The sequence below is a fragment of the Coturnix japonica genome, chromosome 7, assembly GCF_001577835.2.
Source record: "Coturnix japonica isolate 7356 chromosome 7, Coturnix japonica 2.1, whole genome shotgun sequence".
Lineage (NCBI taxonomy): Eukaryota > Metazoa > Chordata > Aves > Galliformes > Phasianidae > Coturnix > Coturnix japonica.
In genome coordinates, this window is record NC_029522.1 from 5,323,295 (window position 1) to 5,342,855 (window position 19,561).

Below are 19,561 nucleotides of genomic sequence, written 5' to 3' on the forward strand. Positions count from 1 at the left end.
TAAGCAAACTCATAGCACTGTATTTTACTTAAGGGTTTTCACACGCAAATCAGTGCAGCAACGTTAGTCACAAATACAGACATGATTAATAGAACAAGAAGGATTTAAATATATTGCTCTTATTTAAGTGTGTGCTGATTTCTCCTGATACCGTCATCCTTGCATTCACAAGTGTTTTTCTCCTTAGGGGGGAAACTTGTATTTGAAACTAAGATGTAGGCATTTTAAAGTTTCATAATGTCTTACAGATAAAACTCTGCTTAAGCTTCTGATGTTCCTTCCCCATTCTCATGTGGTTGCAGCTGTTCTCTTTCTTGTTCTTCTTGAGGTGGTCTAACACGCTTGAAAAAGCCCATCTGTATTCAGAAAACAATCAAGAAATTGAACAGTGTGATTTGAAAACACACACAGACTTTTTTTCTTTCTGCTTCTTTAACAACAGATTTGAGCTGATCAATTATAGTCATTTCCCACCACTCACTTTCACTTGATTTTTTGACCTCTAAGGCCAATAAAAACCAGACACAGACATCAAACTGATCACTTCAGCACAACCACAGACATTCTCTTTTTATTATTCAACTTCTTCTTGACAAAGCAGTCTTCATGGCTAACTAACAAATTAACACATTGAGGCCACTGGAAAACAAGCTATTTCTGCAAGTTGCCACTACTATTTGAAGTAATACACCACTAGTACTGAAAACAACCCCAAAGTAAGCAATACTGTACTTACCCTGTACATAACGAGCACTAGAACAGCCAAGAGCAATAATCCTGCTAGGACAGCTAAAATTATAACCCATACTGGCACAGGCATAGGCTGTGGTTGAATGCCCCATGTAATATTAGTAGTAACCTAATAGAAAAACACAATATAACACATTTTGCACAACAGGCGAATTGTGAATTCATTCCATGCATTTTAAGTACTGCTTATCTGGTTTCTATTGTAACTAAAGTAATCTTAATCCAGCACAAATTAACTTTTCACTCCAATGTGAATAAGCAGCCATAGAATTATCACAAAAAGGTTTCTGTGACCCAAATTAAATAGGATTTTCAAGAACTGTTTGGGTTGTTTGTTTTTTTTTCCCCTTCAGTCAGTGATACCATGGCAACATGTGTTCTATAATGCTTGGGGATTCTCAGTACAACTGCAAGGTTTCGGAAATACTTTAAAAATTAAAGAAAAATTCTTCAGTGCTTTTCTGTTCTTCCCCTTCAAAGGTAAAATGCCTTAAAATTCCTTGGCAGGGGGGATTCAACTCCAGAAGTTCTAGGTGTTAAAAAGCAGTTAATAGATGTCATTGGGAAATACACTCCAAAATAAACCATCAGGATCCTTTTTCAGTCCCTTTTTAGATCTTTAACACTATAATGCCAACCAAAAACTTATTCTGGCAGCAAAATTGAGTGACCTATATCTTTCTTCCTGTTTGCGCCTTGTCTCCTTTCTCATTAGACCTCTCTAGGGCACAAATGGTCTTCAGTTTCACACATTATAATATGGTCAAAGCCCAATACTCAGACTTTAAGTGCTACTACAGCAAAGCACAATTTTCAAAACCAAATATTTCATTAGCAGAAATGATGTGAATAAGAATACTTACAACTGTTCACCATCACTTCCTTGTTTACACTTTTCAGTTAATTCTTTAAAGCTACAAATAGCATTAACTCTAGTTTTAGCACAAAATGTTCTCATTGTTCTCTACTGTATATAACTGAAATTTATGTATGAATCAAATATTTAATAAAATTTGAATTAAACCAAGCCACAAACAGCTTCTGAACAATCATTCTTTTTGTATCATTCCCAAAATGATTCTTTTTGTTAACTCAAGATAGATTAAATGACTTACCACCGTAGAATTGTGAATATCTTCGAAAGAAAGGTTCTTGTAAGGGAACTCTATAACACTGAACGATGCAGATGACTTGAGGGAATAGGAGTGATTCTGATTTTCTTTCTGTCCAAGAAATACAAAATTAGTACTGTAAATGTATATAAAATGACTTATTGTGTTTCAGAAGCAGGGACATAGTGTACACGTTTACTTACATTCATGAAAGTTTGGGTCCAGAGTCGTGACTTCAAATACAATATTGCGCTCTTTCCCCTCTCCAGGTGGCCAACTTGGCAGACTATCTTTAAACAATCAGCATTTCCACAGCCCTGCACGTGTAAAATAGAAATGATATGAGGAAGATGTAAACATTCAAAAATTTGTTCATCACATTTTTTATACAGGTACTTATTCTATTTTCTAAGCAGCATACATTTAGCCATTTAAATACATTAAATAAAGACCAATTTTAAATGACTATCGACAGCACTCAATAAAATCACATATAGAAAAATGCTACCGAAGCCATTTCGGCATTTTTGGATCCCAAAGCTGAAATTTCTGACAGTAGGTTTAAGGTATTTTCTTTACCTACATACACATGAAAAAATTTCTACAGGCTGGAAGGCATTTCTCATCTTTTTACATTACCATCCTCCACATTTGTTTTGGTAGGATAACTCAGGTCAATACTTCGTCACATAGAGCATTCATTTCCCCACTAAAAATCAACATACTGAGGATATATCAATGTTGAAAGCTTACCAAGGTTTGCACATCTCCTTCAATAGCAGTTAAATCTCTCCGACTGATACGATGATTGCGATTATCTTCCCTGCTAAGTGTTTCATTCTTTTCATCCTCTTTGGAAGCAGAAATCTAGGACAAACCAAGAAGGTGCAAACAATAAATAACTCTTACCTTTAGAAAATTCTAAACATGAAAGTTCAGTTCAAAGTTCATGAAAATGATAGAACTTAGCACTTTCCCCCCCCTTTTTGTCTAAGTGAAGCTTTGCATTACTTCAGAACCTGCTTTCAGCTACAGCTGTAATTAAAACAGTCATGCCATTTCTACACCACTGCTAAACTTCTACTGAAATCTAACAAAAAGCCTTGAATAACTTAATTCTTCTACTCAAACCATTTTGAAGTGCAAAACGAATATAAAATACTTAGATTACAATAAAAAAACTCATTTTGTTAAGTACTATTAAGTATTTTCCCTCATTTAAGATTACTTACTTTGGAAAGAACAGCACTAGTGTGATATTGATTTACCACATCACTGTACTTGTGTATACGGACAAACAGAGAACTTTAAAAGTGTACAATAAGTTTCAGTAATTATTTCACTATTTTCTTACAAATTCCAAATGTAAAATTGAAATATGTGTATGGGACTAGGCAGAGCCATGCTAATAGTCTACTAAGAAAGAAACTGATAGGAGGATTATCTTCTGATTATTAAGGATACCCAAGTATTTCTACACAATGAATACCTTCCCTAAATCTTTTATACATACACTCACATAATTCTTCTAAATCTAATTTCTACTACTTCTCCTAAGTTAGTTAAAGACTCAACTGTACTTTCAATCAGAATTTACTGATTTTTAGTCTGACATTTCTTTGTCACTTCAGATCTAGGAACAAGTAGTTTCTTCTGTTCTGCTCTTTACAAGCTGCTTGTTTTGCTTGAGAACATAACATTTTCTTAAGCCCTGTTGAAACACAGTTAGTGACCACAGTGGGATCTTTGGAAAAAGGTAAGCAACAGAAAAGCTACTAATTATAAAAATAAAGCAATTCTATCAATAAATAAAACCTAGAAAATTTAAATGAACTGCTCTGAATTACTAGGAATATTTTTAAAGCTACATTCAACATATTTCAATTGCTTTAGACTGCGAAGTCAAATAGTATAGCTTTCAAGAGAAAAGCAAAAGTTAGTCAGACAAACTTCACTTCAGTCTGGTAGTCTGTTATCTACCTTTTATTTCACCTGCCATGTGCATTAACAGGTACCGCATTAACAGTTACCATCAAATGCTGTGGTCTTGCTCCTCAACAATAGAGGAAAACACACCTCAGTGTGTTAGCTATTTCAAGGGATTCAGGTTTTTTTAGTATCTTTCCATATAAGCAAATATACCTTATTTCACTCAAACAAAAAGCACAGTACCATATACCTTAATTTTCAATGGATTGATCTCCATATCAGAAGTGCAGTTCATGGGACCATCAATGTCATACTGAACAATATACAACAGTGTATAGTTCTTGTATTTGTACGGCCACTGCAGAGTCATCATCACCTTGCTGAAAGCACTCGGGCCATTGTTTCTAAGCTGATCATGAAAATAAATACAACAGATGTAAAAAAAATCCTTTTCTGTTAATGCACTTACAACCGTTAGCTTACATTTCAGCCACAAATGATACTGACTTTAAGTTGGCTATCCCCATCAAGTCAAGGCAATAACATGAACAACTTCACTTAAAAATGCTAATTGAAATAGAGTCCTGCAGAAGTCTAAGCTCGAAATTCTTTCTGTAATACCATGGGAATAAAAGACTTCTAAGAAAAGCTTTACAGCATTAATTTTTTAGTCTTGAAGCGTTCAAGTTCTCATAGTATCACAAAGAACCACAGTCTCTGTACATGTGTCAGCCAAGATGCTCTGAGCACAGATAACATATACCCTTAAGTTTCTTTAACTTATAAGAGACAGTGTATCTAAAGAACTTATATTATTAATTTTCACACAGCTCTCTCAGTTTTCTTTAATAAAGCAGTCTAGATTAAGGCTGTGATCACTCTTAAAAGGAAGTTTTAAATACTTAAAATTGTTCAAGTCCTTTACAAGAATGAGTCAGAACAGCTGGAATACTAATGAGAATACTATATAATTTACAGGCATGAGTTATTTTCTGAGTTCAAAGTACTTCATATATTTTATCTAGATTTCAAAGTGCAAGAAGAATCTCATGGACAGTAAAATATGTGCAAACTAGTTACTAAAAATATTTATATTCTCTTGTATTTGGCCTCTTCTGTTACAGTAATAGCAGGCATTCCAAACCTTCTTGCAGATACTAGTTGTTGACCCAGCATAATGAAGTCCTTGATTCTACAGAGGAATAAAATAAAAGCAAACCATCCACTTCAGCAGAAAGCTACAAGTTATGATTTATTTCTTGTCCTTTATCACAAAACTAAGTAATTGAAGTTAGTAGTAACTGCATACCTCATAGATATGCTGAACTAGAGGCCCTATATCATCTTCTGTTTCTGGATTCTCTTTGGGCTGCCAATTTGCAATGGGAAGGAATATGTGATCAGGAGATGACACGCTAAACAGTGGAGCAAACAGTTAGTTATAATCAATTATGACACATGAAATGCAGTTCTCTAGAACATCTTAAAAAAAAACACAACCTGCAATTTTTTCAACCTCTAAGTTAATAAACTGTACTGCTGATCTACCAAATACTCTTAGAATAAGATAGGAAAATGAGCGTAATAGAAATCTAATAATGTGACAAGTCGGGCATCTCAACCAACTAAGCAACAGGATTTAACAGCTTTTAGCTATGGATTATGTTTGTTAAGTATAAGCAAAACACATTAATGGAGTCATGATAATACTAACATCATGCATAATATTGAAGATGGCATAGCCACAGCAAATCTGACTTTTACAAGAATTTGAAATTTGGGAAAGGTTTGTGGCTGGACAATGATACATGCTTTACAAATGAAAACTCCTTATGACTTCATGAAAAATAGCACAGACCTGAAAGAATTGTAAAGAAACAGATAATGCTCACTTGAAGGGAAAATATTTTTATGTATTGTAATAGTATCAACCCTTACCCTCTAATTTCAACAGCTGCTGAAATGGCAAGGTCAACCTGATAGAATACTACAGGACTTAGGTTGTCAAACAGATTGGAACTGCAAAGAAAATTGAAGTGAATTTGTTAAATGAAATAAACTAAGTATTAGTAATAAATATAAAAATGAAAAATCAACCTTAAAGTAATTGGATGTAACATCTGAACATGACCCTTAAGCCACTGCAGAAAAGCAGATAGGTTAAACTAAAAGCACTATCCACCAAGTTCTTACTTAAATGCACCCACCTTCCATGCAGCTTGAGTTCTCTCTGTAGGAAGAAGTGAATTGAGGGAACAAAGCTAGTACTGACTCTGCTCCTCAGCTGTTGCATCTACGAAACTGCTGAATAACATTAACCATACAACTCATAAGGCCCAAAGTTCCTCTTCACAACATCTCTTTTGCCTGGAGACTTGCCCTTGAACTAGTCACAAGGCAGAAAATTATGCTAGGGCTACTTTCACCTGTCATCTTCACAGCTTTTTGAAAAAGCAGATCAGAGTAATTAACATCTGATTCCCACAACTCAGATCTACAAAATTCGCAAGATGTTAGAACATGTAGACTCATTTTAACACAAAGTTCCTCTGGACGTAGTTCATAAACAGAGCAAAACAAGTAGAAAGAATATTCCAGTTCCCCTCAAAGTGGAGCTGAGAACAGAATCCTTATCTCCTTAGAAACTTCTTATTCTTCTGTCTGTGAAATCAAACCATCTCCTTTAAAAAGAACTGAAGTCTTCAGTATTATTTCTTACTTCTGCTGTAATTTCAATTAAAAAAAAACAAATAGGAACTCATCCAGTGAGGTGTACTCAAAGACATATTTCAGAAAGGATAAGTGGATATTTCTCTTCCACGACATCTTGTTACTTGCATTATTCTACAACTTTATGATATTAAGTCTGCCAGTTTTCCCAATAGTTCCTTAGTTATTACTTCATAGTTAGAGTGGGAATAAGTTAGATCTCATGGCTATGTATGGAGGGATGATAGTCAGTGATAGTAAGATGTTAAGGAAATGGCTTCCAGAAAAGATAGAAAACATGATAAGAACCTTCTTTCTCTTCAATCAGAAGAGGAGCATGACTTGAGCAATCTCACACAGAGATTCTTTAGTGACTGTTTACTCTGCTAGAGAAAGGTAGGTAGTGGCAGCTGGTAGTGTAAGGGATAAGACAGATGCCCCAAACAAGGTTGCTTTATGCAAAGAAACAGTCAGGTTTCAGCATCACAGCTTACTATCTGCTGGAAAAGAGGGAGAAAATTAAATAGACAGCAGTGTGAGATCAAAGACATGTTTAATGCTGCCACAAACTTTGATCAGTACGGCAAACCACTGTATCATTAAAACAGAATTCCAGGCTGAAAGCTACTTAACTCTTGCAGATGAAAAATGAATGTATGAGAGAATTATTTATTTACTGCGCATGAAAAATGAAACACTTAAGTGGGAGAGGAAAAAAAGGGTCTGCTCCACTCTAGGGAAAAACAAATTCTACGCATTTGTGTGGTCGGTTAAGCAATAGAAAACTGTTTGAGTAGAATGATTCCCATTGATCACATCTCCAAATACTGACTATTATCAGTACATACAAATACATGCTTGTATATCACATATTCAAGTGCTGTGCATATCCTGTGATTAACAATACCACTAATTACTTGTTCAAATTAATTTTTGGATTCTTTCACACTGATTACTGTATAGCACATAAAATGGTTTGTTGCATATTGCATCTGCTTAGGCCACCATATTCATTACACCTCTTCAAAACAACATCTCATCCTCAAAATACATAACACTGGAAATAAAGTTTTTAGATCAGAAGCAATTACGCATTCAAACTCCAATTTTAAAATAGGTCTACAAACCGAAAGACAAAAACAAAACTGTGACACTACAGAAGCATCAAGACATTAGAGCAAATAAAAAAGGTGCAGTTGGTATTGAAACACTTGAATTAGTTTTGGTCCCATTATTAAAACAGCAGTATTAAAGTGGAAAATTATGCCTTGGCCTGTGTAAAAGTTTTAAGCAAAAGAAATTACATTCATATAGAAAACTGTATCTTTCCTGTATTTTAAAAACCTTAATTCATAGAAGAATGAGTAGTTTTCAGTAATATTACCAAGCAAAGACTAGACAACTGTCCCAGCATCAAACCACAATCAACCAGTTGATTACCTAGGTACTCAGCACATTAGCTACTGCGAATATGCATGTTACATAGATTTCCATACCTTCGTATTTGCAAGTCAAACTTCACAGAGGTATCCATTTCAGATTGCTGGTGCACACTGAACCGCAGGCCAGCTAATAGCTTTAGAAAAATAGAAAAATAGCATGGTTCAGCAGAATAAAATACAAAGCAAAAGTTTCTTAATACCACCATATTACTATGAAATTGCTTGAGCATGGAATCATAATGAGAACACAGTGAATCACCAAATTAAACTTCTCCAGTTCACGGCAGCATTTAACATAACGCTCTCTCTGTGGATATCTGTAAACATAACTACTCCTTAAAACAGAAATATGTGGTGTACATCATGCTCACCACCTTGGTTCAGCTATTTTTACATGTAACTAAGTATCTATATGTGTTACCAAAAATCGCTATGGTCTGAAGAACAGGGCACAGTTCTAACAGTTCAAAATTCACAGTTCACATTGTCAGTGCATAACTGTTGCGGCAATACCTGCGCAGTTCAGGTTGGTAGATAGGGAATACCTCAGAAATAACATTTATTCATCTGTACATGATGTCTATTGGAAGAAAACACTGTAAAAGTGTTTATAATTGTAACTGATTTTCACTTCGCTTCCTCAGTAAACTAGACCTTTTTTTTTTTTTTTAATTATCTGCCAGGTAACACTACCAGTTTGTGAATTCTTCTAGTTTTGGTTCCATTAGATTGAAATGTACAGTTCTCAGCTTGACAAAACACTGTTTAAGACCTGACAAAACCTAGACCAAAGCAATATTCATTTTCCATAACAAAGAGAACAGGGTATTATGAGCTAACTAAATAATACATAAAAAAATTAGTATTCAATAAATCTAAAGACACTCCTAAGGGACCAAAACGCATTTATTCCTCTGTTCACTAAATGACACATTTTTTGTTGCATCGTAAAACTCACAAACACCCCTTTCAGAATTGAATTTACTCAGGAAGTTGAAACCAGTTTCAACTGAACTAAGTAAACGTGGGTAGCCAGGTATCAGCTAGATATAATCTCAGCTTCCTGTTGGTAAACATCCCTTTCACTCACTACCTGTGATTATGAAAAGCACCAGCTGCCCTCCTTAACTACTTAAACTACTGAACATCTGTTGGACCAAACCTCACCTTAGTTCCCGCTTTCATGGGATTTCCCAGATCACAAACTACCATGCGAGTTTGATTCTCAGTTTTAAATGCACATGACAGTCTTGCTAGAGCCTACAATAAAAAAGAAAAAATTAAGGCACATCATTCTTTACCTCTTGACATCTCTTTAAATGACTAGAGGGGTGCTAGTTATGCTGCATGAATTTTAACATGATTTCTCAGTCGTAACGTAATCAAGCACTGTAAATTCAATGAAATCAGAAGATTCAAGTTGGCAAGAAAACAAAATGTTACTGAAATGAGAAAGATGTTCTTTTCAAGGTTATTAAAGGAGAAATTTGTTACTTTTACTTTGGATAGACCTGATGATTTCCACAATCAAAACCATTTTTCCTTAAGGTTGTTTAAAACATGAGTGAATAAACTTAGGCAATCAAGGAAGTGTTAAATCCCACAGCAGAAAATACAGATTAGAAGGCAAAATAAAATGAATACTCCCTAGCTTACTCAACGAGAGGTGTTCAAGGAGCAAGCAGATTTTGGAAAAATTTAAATTAGAATGGCTACCATTTCTATAAAGACTGATAGCAGATACAATCAGTGTGTCAAGACCCCATCACATAGACCTTTCTTTGCTGCTATTACCAGCAGACTCAAACTGGAAACATTTGCCAAAGTAACACATAAACACAGGGCTTGGAAGAATCTTACTGCATTTCTTTGTAGGTTTACTTTAAGACTTTACCTTAATCAGTATCACTGATGAATTCCTGCAGGCTTCAATAGCAACAAGTACACAAAGAAGAACGGTATTTGCAGTTCTTACCTCATTATTCCGAACAACACCAATGAAATCTGCTTGAGGTGGAACAATGACAAAGAGTTCTGCTTCATAGGCTCCTTCCCCCTGATTTTCAGCGCTGACAATTAGCGTTAAGGGGTTGTCATCACCAATGTAGATCTTCTTCTGATCACTGAAGTAAAACAAGGGTAAAACAATATAAAAATAAATCATATAGCCCAACACTTTCTTGTTAACAGAGCAAACAATTCTTAACAACTAAATCCCTGTGCACATTTGCATTATGTGCCTACTTTACAGAAGTATAAGCACACATATCTAACAAAAGTTGATGGAAGGAAAGCTCAACTACAGAATACAGCTAACACCTCTCTAATATGCCTGTTTCAAATACAAATAAAATATCTTTTTTTTTTTTTTTAAAGAAAACTAAACTATTTTTCTTATTTCCATGTTACTAACTAAAAGTAAACCAAAACTATTACAAAGCTCTTGAATTCAAGTAGGGATGTTACCTTTTCTTAAGACATTTCTGTCATATAATTACCTCCTCACTGAAACCTCCAGCTTTGGTTTGCAGATATTATCCTCGCCACAATCCAGAAGAATGTGTGCCTATGCAAAAAATCAAAAACATACCAACATCATGCTTTCTACATAACATGCATTTCCAATAACATTGTTTCATCAGTGCATCAAAGAACCTGCCACACTTCTCAGCTCTGGGACCAATGCCTACATGCCTTGATTCTCTTGCCTTACTTGGAGTCTTTTTTGCTAGCAAATTGAAACTTTCTACTCTAGTCTGTAAAGAGGCAACTGTATACAACAGAGCAGAAACAGAGAAGTCGTCAAGAGATCTGTAGAGACACTCCAATTGTTCAAGGATAACATCTTCAGTACTAATACATTCTTTTCTCCAGAAAAATGTTACACTGTACAAATAAAAAGAAGTCCAGTACTAGGGAAATACATATATATAAGTAAAATAATTATGTTATATATATAAATATGTCACAGAGAGACAGAAAAAAAAGACATTTAAAAAAAGCATTCAGGTCCATTCTAAAGTTCCATAACTTGAAGGCTAAGGCCTAGATACATGTTTCTATATCACAGTTTTTGAGAAGTGCTAAGTTCAACATATGTGTTGAAAGCTCAAAGCATGTTCTATGTTCTGTCATCACAGATTTTGTAAGAAATATACCTGTCTGCTCATATTAGCAGGAGTGAACTGGTTGAGGATAGGATGCAATCCTGTTGCATCTGCAGCTGTTTTGTAATCAAGACGATATTCCATAAAAATTGTAATGGGAGTTAATTTGTCTCTAAATTCAGATTCATCCTAAGGAAAAAAAAAATAAAATAAAATAAAATTAGAACACATAAATAAAACCTAAATTTCTCTAGTGTTTTTATAAATTGATCAAATGGTAGTAGAAACTAGGAGGCCAAAACAGCATTCGAATATCTGAGCTCTTTTCAAACAAAAAAGCCTCTTCTCAAAGAGCATGCATTGTCAACTTTCACTAAACACAATTCTGGTTTTATAAAGCATGATTTACAAATGTAAAATAAGAGAATACAGAAGGATTAAGTCGTAGAACTTCCGTATCAAGAAGCCTTTGAGTCTGAACAATTCTGCTCCTTCCTATAACAATAAATTCTGTAGGCTTCTAAAATCTTTCATAGATACTCATCTTCAGACTTGCTGAAAATATTAAATTACAATGGATGTACTGGCTTTCACACAATTCATTTCAAATCATTGTCGAGTTCATTACAGGACCTTACTTCAGAACTATCTTCTATGGACAGAAGTCTATTAAAAGCTCTTCTCCTGACAGTTTTCAATTATTTTTGTGTTCAATTCGAGGTCATCTCATACAATCATAATTGTTAACTTCAATATGATAATGTTTTTTCAGCCACAGTTTCTTCTCCTCAGCCAGACATTGTATTTGTGGACACTTGTCTACATTTGTAGCGATTGATAAAAAGCAAACAGAGCATTTCAGCTATTTCTATCTCCTCTGATTTGATTATTTGGGGTTTGTTTTGGTTGAAAATCTGTTATTTATGTCTCTTACCTCCAATGTAGAAGCACTAGGCCTTCTTATTGAGTTTAAAGTTTGTTGTAAATTATGACTAATTTTGGGACTAGGTGACTTGTCCAAGTGGTGCATTCAAGGGTTTGTAATGCAATCTCCAGCCCATTTAGTGGTGAGGATCTTAATCAAAATATTACTCATCTTCATCCTCTGGCAGCAACATTAACCCAGGAAAGTTAGACCAGTTTAATAGTACTAGATTCATCCATTAGGTATTACATGACTCCAATATTGATTTCCCTAAAATATAAATAGATGCTCACCCTCAGGAAAGCATCAAGTTCTTCACAATTCATTTTGCCTCCCTTAGTAATAGTCATGTTCTTGGAGTGGCTAGGCTGTTTGCTGTGGAGAAAGAGAGCTCTCCTTATAGCTCCTTTTTGCTTCAGTTTATCCAACAGCAGCTCCACTTGGAAATCTGTCCAATACAAATCATTTGGATTAGCAATACTTTACCTAATTAAACACAAAGCAGATTTGCATCAGAAATGAGTTTAAAAGCTGATTTTAACTTTTAAATAACATGTAATGTTATAAATACAGTAATAGATATTTAATACTTGGAAACTGTAAAACTCTTATCTACATATAAAATCTGTTAGTACATCATTCTCAGTACAACAACTAGGAAGTGCCACAGTCATCCAAAAATCGAGCTCTGTTCTTTCAAAACAGAAACTATATTACTGTTTGAGCAATGATAAATCCACAAAATGGTGACACACATGCTTCAAGTCCCAATCATCCTAAAAACCACGCTGATCTTAACTGACACAAGTAAAAGAAAATAAATAAAGATGAAAAAACCCAACACTAAACCCTACTGAAGAAGATCTCATAGATCTATATAGATACTGAACTGGCAAAATTAAGTTATAATGAAAAAGAGTTATGACTAGTATTCGTGTCTGCAAGCAGGATAAAAAAGGACTGTACAAAAATGCGTAATAAAACTTACTGAGCAAATTAGGGAGCTTTCCTTTGCCATCTGCTTTTAAGCAGAACTTCACTTTGAAGCTGTTTTGGAAGAAAAGAAAGAATTATTTTCACACATTACCCTCCCCTTTGTTTTCTTTAAAAACTCCTTACTGTTTTTATCAGTTCAGAGGTCTTCTCTTGTTAGGCTCCAGTACAATCCCAAGCCCTGATTTCTACTAGCAGAGAAGAAATTGCAATCTATTGATGAACAGACAGCAAAAAAAAAGCAATGCAGAACTCGGGGTGCATGAAAAGGAGCATGGCCAGCAAGTTAAAGAAAGCAGTCCTCCCCCTTTACTCTGCCCTGGTGAGGCAGAATCTGGAGTACTGTGTCTAGCTCAGCACTCCCCAGTTCAAGAAAGAGATATTCTAGGGAGAGTCCAGCAGAGGGCCACAAAAAGATTAAGGGCCTGGAGCATCTCCCATACAAGAAAAAGTTGAGTGACCTGGGGCTATTCATGCTGGAGAAGAGAAGGGTGTTGAGTGAGTGCAAAGCAGGTGGGCCTGGGCTCTTTTAGGTGGTGCCTATTGACAAGACAAGGAGCCACAGGCACTAGCTGAAACACAAGAAGTTCTATATGAACATGAAGAAGAACTTCTTTATTTTGGAACAACGGGAATACTGAATCAAGCTACCCTTAGAGGCTGCAGGGCCTCCCTTCTCTAGAGATGCTCAGAACCTGCCTGGATGCTTTCTTGTGCTACCTACTCTTGGGAACCTGCTCTAGCAGAGGGAATGATCTGCAGAGGTCCATTCTACACCCTACAATTCTGTGAGTTTTGCTTTATATAGCAATCGTTACCTGAGTAGCATAGTGTTTATTACTGAAAAACAAGGTGGGTTCTTCATCCTAAAATCTTAAGGGAACTGATGCTCTGAGTTTGTAAGTTAGCACTAGAAATACAAAGTTGGTTCAGATAATAACATAGAAACAAGATACTACAGTTGAACCAAAAATAGTTTATACAACAGACCATTTTCCGAGTTCCTTTCATAAACCCTGTAATCCATTACCATGTTGGAAAGATCTTACTCTATTCAACACATACAATTCACAATCTACACAACAACAATTTATATGAGCAGGCAGCATAGAATCTATTGAAGGCAGTCTGTCTCACTCCACTGTTGTCAAAGACTCTTATTTGGTATTGCCTGTTCTTTGAGAAAAATCTGTGATTTTTTAATTTTTGTTAAGCATCTTTATTAGACTTGGTGAATCCTTTCAAAAGTCCAGGTTTATGAAAATAAAAGTTGAAAAGTTTCTTCTATTCAAAGGAAAACAGGGATATCCTACTTACCACGAGACTTTAACATCCGACAGCGAACAGGCTTTGTTTTCTGGGTTTAGAATGGTTGGATTAACTATCAGGGCAGCATTCACTCTAATAACTGGTCTGGCCCTACAATGAAGACATGCTTTGGAACATCACTCAGCACCATGGTATACAACGCCCTTCCCACTACACTGCAAAATACACGCTTGTAAAATAATGAATGAAAGTGCAAGAGTAACATATAATCTTGGAGTTGATTTATGAAAAAGCTTCTCTGCAGTCTTTTACTACCATCAGAGTTGTGACAGGGACAGTTGTGTTAAGGAAAAGTACTTCCTATTTTCAACATAAACAAATAAGGTAACTTCGCTACAGGCTCCCCCAAAAGAACAAATCTGGTTGAGAATATTGGAACTGCACAGCATAGCAGCTAGCAGCAAGCTGTGTACCAGAATCCAGAAAACTGTTAATCAGAAAGCATTAAAGACAATTTTAGATTTTCTCTTAGCAACAGATATGCTAAAAAAGGATAAAAAATAAACTGCAGATTACAAATTCCTCCAGTAAAAAACAGCAGTATAAACTTTTCCTCCTCTTATCCCCAGAAGTCTCTAAGACATAATGGCAGAATTTTAGACTTGAATAATCTTGCTTTCTTTTGTAACAAACGCCAGTGAGCATTCCTTCTTCATTTACTTTTGTAAAAGCATAGAGTAATACATACCTATACAATACAGCTGTGTCAACACCAAAAGCTCCAACAATCAAGTCTGAGAAAAAAAGAAAAGAAAAAAGGAAAGAAAGAAGATATAACACACTTTTTTTTTTCCCTCTTTCTTTTACTTTTTTTTTTTAAAAAAAAATAGGCTGTTTGTTAGAGGTAGGGCTGCTATTAATTTAAAGTGACATTTAGAGCCAAGGACCTGGATATCCATTTCTGTCCACATCTGTGGCTCCTTTCAGCGAGTACCCGAAGCTGGGTGGCATAGTACGAGCAGCCCACTGCCCTTCCAGAATCTGAGATGGGACTTCATTCAAACCCATTGCTCTTCCATTGTAGATGTAGACAAGTCCTCTCTTGTCCTCTCCACCGTATGGTGCAGCTACCGCAATATCTGTAAACCAGAAAACCCCATTATTTGTGCTGATGTTGATCTATAATTTCTGATGTTTTAAGTTTCATCTATGTCAATAGAAACAAAACAAGTCTTGAAAAACATTCATACCTTTTTGTTTTTAAATTGTACGCTAAGATATGCTAGAAACTTAGCAAGAACATATAACAACCTTGTATTTGGGCATGGAGAGAGAAAGGAATGCTTCTGCAATTACTTAAGTGTTTCACTAACTCACAGATGGATCATATGGATTCAGGATAGTTTTAAGTCTATTTAACACCCAGAATTATTCACTGCTGGAAACAAATAAAAAAACTGAGTGGAACTATTTGTCCATTTCATTAACACACTCAAGTTCTTCCAAAGGGTGTGACATTTTAAGAGCTGTGGAAGATTCTGAAATCAGCCTAAATCAATGTTAAATATTGAATTCCAGTCTAGCGTGATCAGGGCTTGGCAATTTACTTTATGGAGAAAATGTAATTGCTGTAACTGAATTATCTCATTAAGTGAGCACTTGACGGTGAACAATAAGCAGTATTAAATGATAATCAGACTCTAATCACACTCTACAGGAAATAATACTTCTGGAAGCTGTTGGAGTTGGAAGTGAACTGATGATCAACAATCAATGTTTCCCCAATAGGTTCAAAGACTTGCTTGTGTCTAACATGCCTTGCTTTGTGTATTAACATGCAAGTGGTTAAACACTTAAGGAAACACAGACCAAGTCATTATATGATTTCCAGCCTCCTCTTAATTTTGAAAATGTTTCATAAGAGAACAAACACTCAAATGTACCACTTTGTATTTTAATGCTCATCTTCAAAAACTTCACACAAACAAAAGAAATTTCAATCTGAAACCATACTGGGATGAAAACTATTTTAATTAGCACTCCCAAAATTAAATGGGACAACAAATAAATAAAGCAGATCTATTAACGACTTCATTATTACACTTATAACAAGAAAGATTTTTGCTACAATTTTTCTTACGTATACGTATTACAGACTGAAATATGATGGAATAAAAACATGGTCTGGATCATCTAATCAAGCCAACAGATTATTGGCTCCCAGCTGTAACCTTTCCAATGTCTTCCATGAATAGATGCAGCCATGTTGCAACTTGACACTAACTCTAGATACCACTAATGACTAAAAGAAATCAAAATATGAACTTCACTGTATTAAATTGCATAAAGTATTTTGAGCTGCTGTACATGTGGTACTTAACTTGAACAATGCAAAAAGATTCTGGATTTAACATATTCGTAGGTGTCCCAAAAATTAATTTTTTATTAATTAATGGCTAACTTAATTATCCCCTTAATATTATTCCATAGATAAGTCACTGAAATAGATTATACCGCTTTATAGATACCACTCATCTGCATTTCTTACAAGGTTTCAGAGTATATTTAACAGATAGAACGAGATATTTCTAAGATAACAAAACAAAAGACAATTAAGAACAAATGCCAGTGATTTCATTAAAAAAAAAAAAACAAACTGGAGCTACCAGTGAATTAAAAATAATAGCCCCACATCATTATTGATCTTTGAGAAAATAATTGCCATCAGAAAGTAAAAACCTAAAACATTAATATTTATTTGTGTAATGTGTTCTCCTACAATTTGTAAGAGTCTCTGACCAAAATTGTGTCTATAGGCTGTTTGTTTGTTGTCCGTTCCCAAGTGAAAGTTGCAAGAAGCACTGGCCAAAGGCTTGGGATTCCACACTTATGGATGCATCAGTTTCCATCCAAATACTTGCTCAGAAAACCCAGCTCTTGGTACAGTTGGCTGTAGTTCACACTAAACATTTTCAACAGAGCTTTCAATTAATTTTTTTTAATTATATACATATTTTTAAATCTAGATTTTCCTCAGGAAAATCTTATCTATTAAAATACATCTAACCAAGTCTTAGAAACAAAGTTCCTGGTCATCTGCATGTTTCTGGAGAGGAAGGTTGGTTTTAAGCAATGGAAACAGGTCAATTGTATAGAGGATGTCCTAACAAATTACAGAGGAGAGTAAGATACTTAACCAAAATGCCTACCGTACTTGTCACCTAGAAAGAAATATGCTACCAGCATAACAACTAAAATAATCCATGCTGTAGTTTAAATGGTATAGTCTCTGCTCGATGCATACATGTAACTCCTGTTAGCATTCTTGGGAGTAGCATACAAGCATCGAAAGGAGTCTAGACCTTAGCGTCCAACATTCACTCATGGTTGGAATACTTAATGTTTGCAGAATTCAAATTTATGTTGTCTATATTTAATCTATAAACTTAAAATTATGGTAAAACAAACAAACAATCAGAACAATAAAAAACAAACAAACAAAAAAAGACATCCTACCATTAAAGCCATCCTGGTCTAGATCACCCAGAGGTGCAATAGCACTGCCAAATCTTGCAAATATCTCAAAACCGTTCAGCTTCGTGATCCGAAACCCTCCAGAGGCTCTTTGCAGACAAATGGAAACCTGGCCGACCTCTTGAAGTTTACCATCAGAACTTCTATCCATAAAAAGGGGGGCTCCAATAAACAAATCTGTGTAACTGAACCAAAAAAGGATAAGGGTCTTTTAATAACAGCATGAAAATCCCGTTTCATTCTCTCAAGCATCTACTAGCAGGAATAGTATAGCACTCAAGCCAATGTTAACAATAAAGTTACTTATCTTTGAATTGCATCAGAAAGCAAATATTTATGGCAAAGAAAGCCATACAACTAACAAAACAACTTAATCCATTTAAAGCATTAGAAAACACATGGTTGCTTTCTTTATTTTCTTTGAGATTATAAAAATAAATCTACATTTTATAAAATGTTTAAGTCTAGTGAAAAAGTTTATTGTATGCATACAGTTTAATGAGACAAAAATGTATATTGTATGTTGTTTTTTCTGTTCTTTTTTGTTTATTAAATAAAAGCTTTTTTGTATTTATAGAAACTCTAGGGTGGAAGGGGGAGAAAAGAAAGAGCCCACTTACTCATCCCCATTGATATCTGTGGCAGCCACTGAATAGCCAAAATAGGCAGCCATCTAGAAAAACAAAATACAAAATGAATTTCTGAGCTGTTATGATATAAACACACAAGAAAGTTTGTGCAAAGCTTTTTAGAAGCAATATTAGGGGGATTATGATATACAATGAAAAAAAAAAAAATTCTCATTATTTATTTCTCTTTTGGACCGTTAGAAGGTAAACCTATCAGTTACCTTCCCCATTCTGCCTTTCATGATCCAGTAGTCTTTCTCAGTTACCGCAGTAAACAGCGTTTGCTCTATCCAAATACGACTGTTTTCCTAAGTATCATTAAGTGTCTAAGAATCATGGAACAATTAAGTCTGGAAAAGGCAAAGATCATCTAATCCAAACATCAGCCTGTCACCATCATGCCTACTAAACCAGGTGCCTAAGTGCCACATCTACCCTTTCCTTGAATAACTCGAGACAGTGACTCCACCACTCTCCTGGGGAGCCCATTCCATAAAACAGGAATGGTACCATAAAACAGGAACAGGCAGAACTTAGGATTCCTACAAACTTTATAAACATTTTTTGGCACTGAAGCTAATCACACAGTAAGTTTTACATAATCCAGTACTCAAAATTGTTTATCAACACTTCATATTAAAAAGAGCCTCCTCGTCATCTTCCACACATACCTGCTCTCCAGTGAAGTTGTACATGGAAGACATGTTTTTGCCATTGTAGATAGACACCTGCATGTAAGAAAATACACATTATGGGAAAGCAACAAATTTAATCTTCTCATTTGCTACATAAATATTAAAAGCATCCTACCATGCCTAGAGTTCTTGCTGCTCTTGGGACTCCTGACACAAAATCTGCAATACAAAACAAGACACCCATATAACATCCAGTTCCAAAGCATAATGTCTTCACTTAAACAGGGTAGCTCATTCCTTTGCATTATATCATTTGTTCTACACCCCTTTTTCCCAAGTTTTGCCCGGTGTATCACTATATATTTTTTTTAACAGAAAGAAGAATCTTACCCTCTATGCCATCACCACTGAAGTCTCCGACAGCCACAGAATAACCTGATTAAAAGAAAAAAAAAAAAAAAAAAGGGAGACTTCAGCCACGTAACTGTGCCATTTTACTTTAAATGCAAAGACCTTAAGAGACTTTA

At 35.1% G+C, this 19,561-nt stretch overlaps 1 protein-coding gene across 1 annotated transcript in view; it reads right to left on the reverse strand.

The window, feature by feature from the left end:
* ITGAV (integrin subunit alpha V) overlaps positions 1 to 19,561 on the reverse strand; it is a 40,777-nt gene continuing 21,216 nt past the window's right edge. Inside the window, exons 8-30 of the mRNA XM_015867881.2 lie at positions 19,425 to 19,469; positions 19,210 to 19,253; positions 19,071 to 19,127; positions 18,391 to 18,443; positions 17,753 to 17,955; positions 15,184 to 15,375; positions 14,985 to 15,030; positions 14,285 to 14,386; positions 12,963 to 13,021; positions 12,268 to 12,422; positions 11,101 to 11,238; positions 10,441 to 10,508; positions 9,918 to 10,065; positions 9,110 to 9,202; positions 7,997 to 8,076; positions 5,730 to 5,810; positions 5,101 to 5,206; positions 4,042 to 4,200; positions 2,616 to 2,729; positions 2,066 to 2,179; positions 1,866 to 1,973; positions 737 to 859; positions 1 to 356 (exon numbers count right to left, since the gene is read on the reverse strand). Of these exons, the coding sequence (XP_015723367.1) occupies positions 261 to 356; positions 737 to 859; positions 1,866 to 1,973; positions 2,066 to 2,179; positions 2,616 to 2,729; positions 4,042 to 4,200; positions 5,101 to 5,206; positions 5,730 to 5,810; positions 7,997 to 8,076; positions 9,110 to 9,202; positions 9,918 to 10,065; positions 10,441 to 10,508; positions 11,101 to 11,238; positions 12,268 to 12,422; positions 12,963 to 13,021; positions 14,285 to 14,386; positions 14,985 to 15,030; positions 15,184 to 15,375; positions 17,753 to 17,955; positions 18,391 to 18,443; positions 19,071 to 19,127; positions 19,210 to 19,253; positions 19,425 to 19,469 (2,384 nt within the window). The 3' untranslated portion in view covers positions 1 to 260. The remainder of the gene's footprint in view (positions 357 to 736; positions 860 to 1,865; positions 1,974 to 2,065; positions 2,180 to 2,615; positions 2,730 to 4,041; positions 4,201 to 5,100; positions 5,207 to 5,729; positions 5,811 to 7,996; positions 8,077 to 9,109; positions 9,203 to 9,917; positions 10,066 to 10,440; positions 10,509 to 11,100; positions 11,239 to 12,267; positions 12,423 to 12,962; positions 13,022 to 14,284; positions 14,387 to 14,984; positions 15,031 to 15,183; positions 15,376 to 17,752; positions 17,956 to 18,390; positions 18,444 to 19,070; positions 19,128 to 19,209; positions 19,254 to 19,424; positions 19,470 to 19,561) is intronic.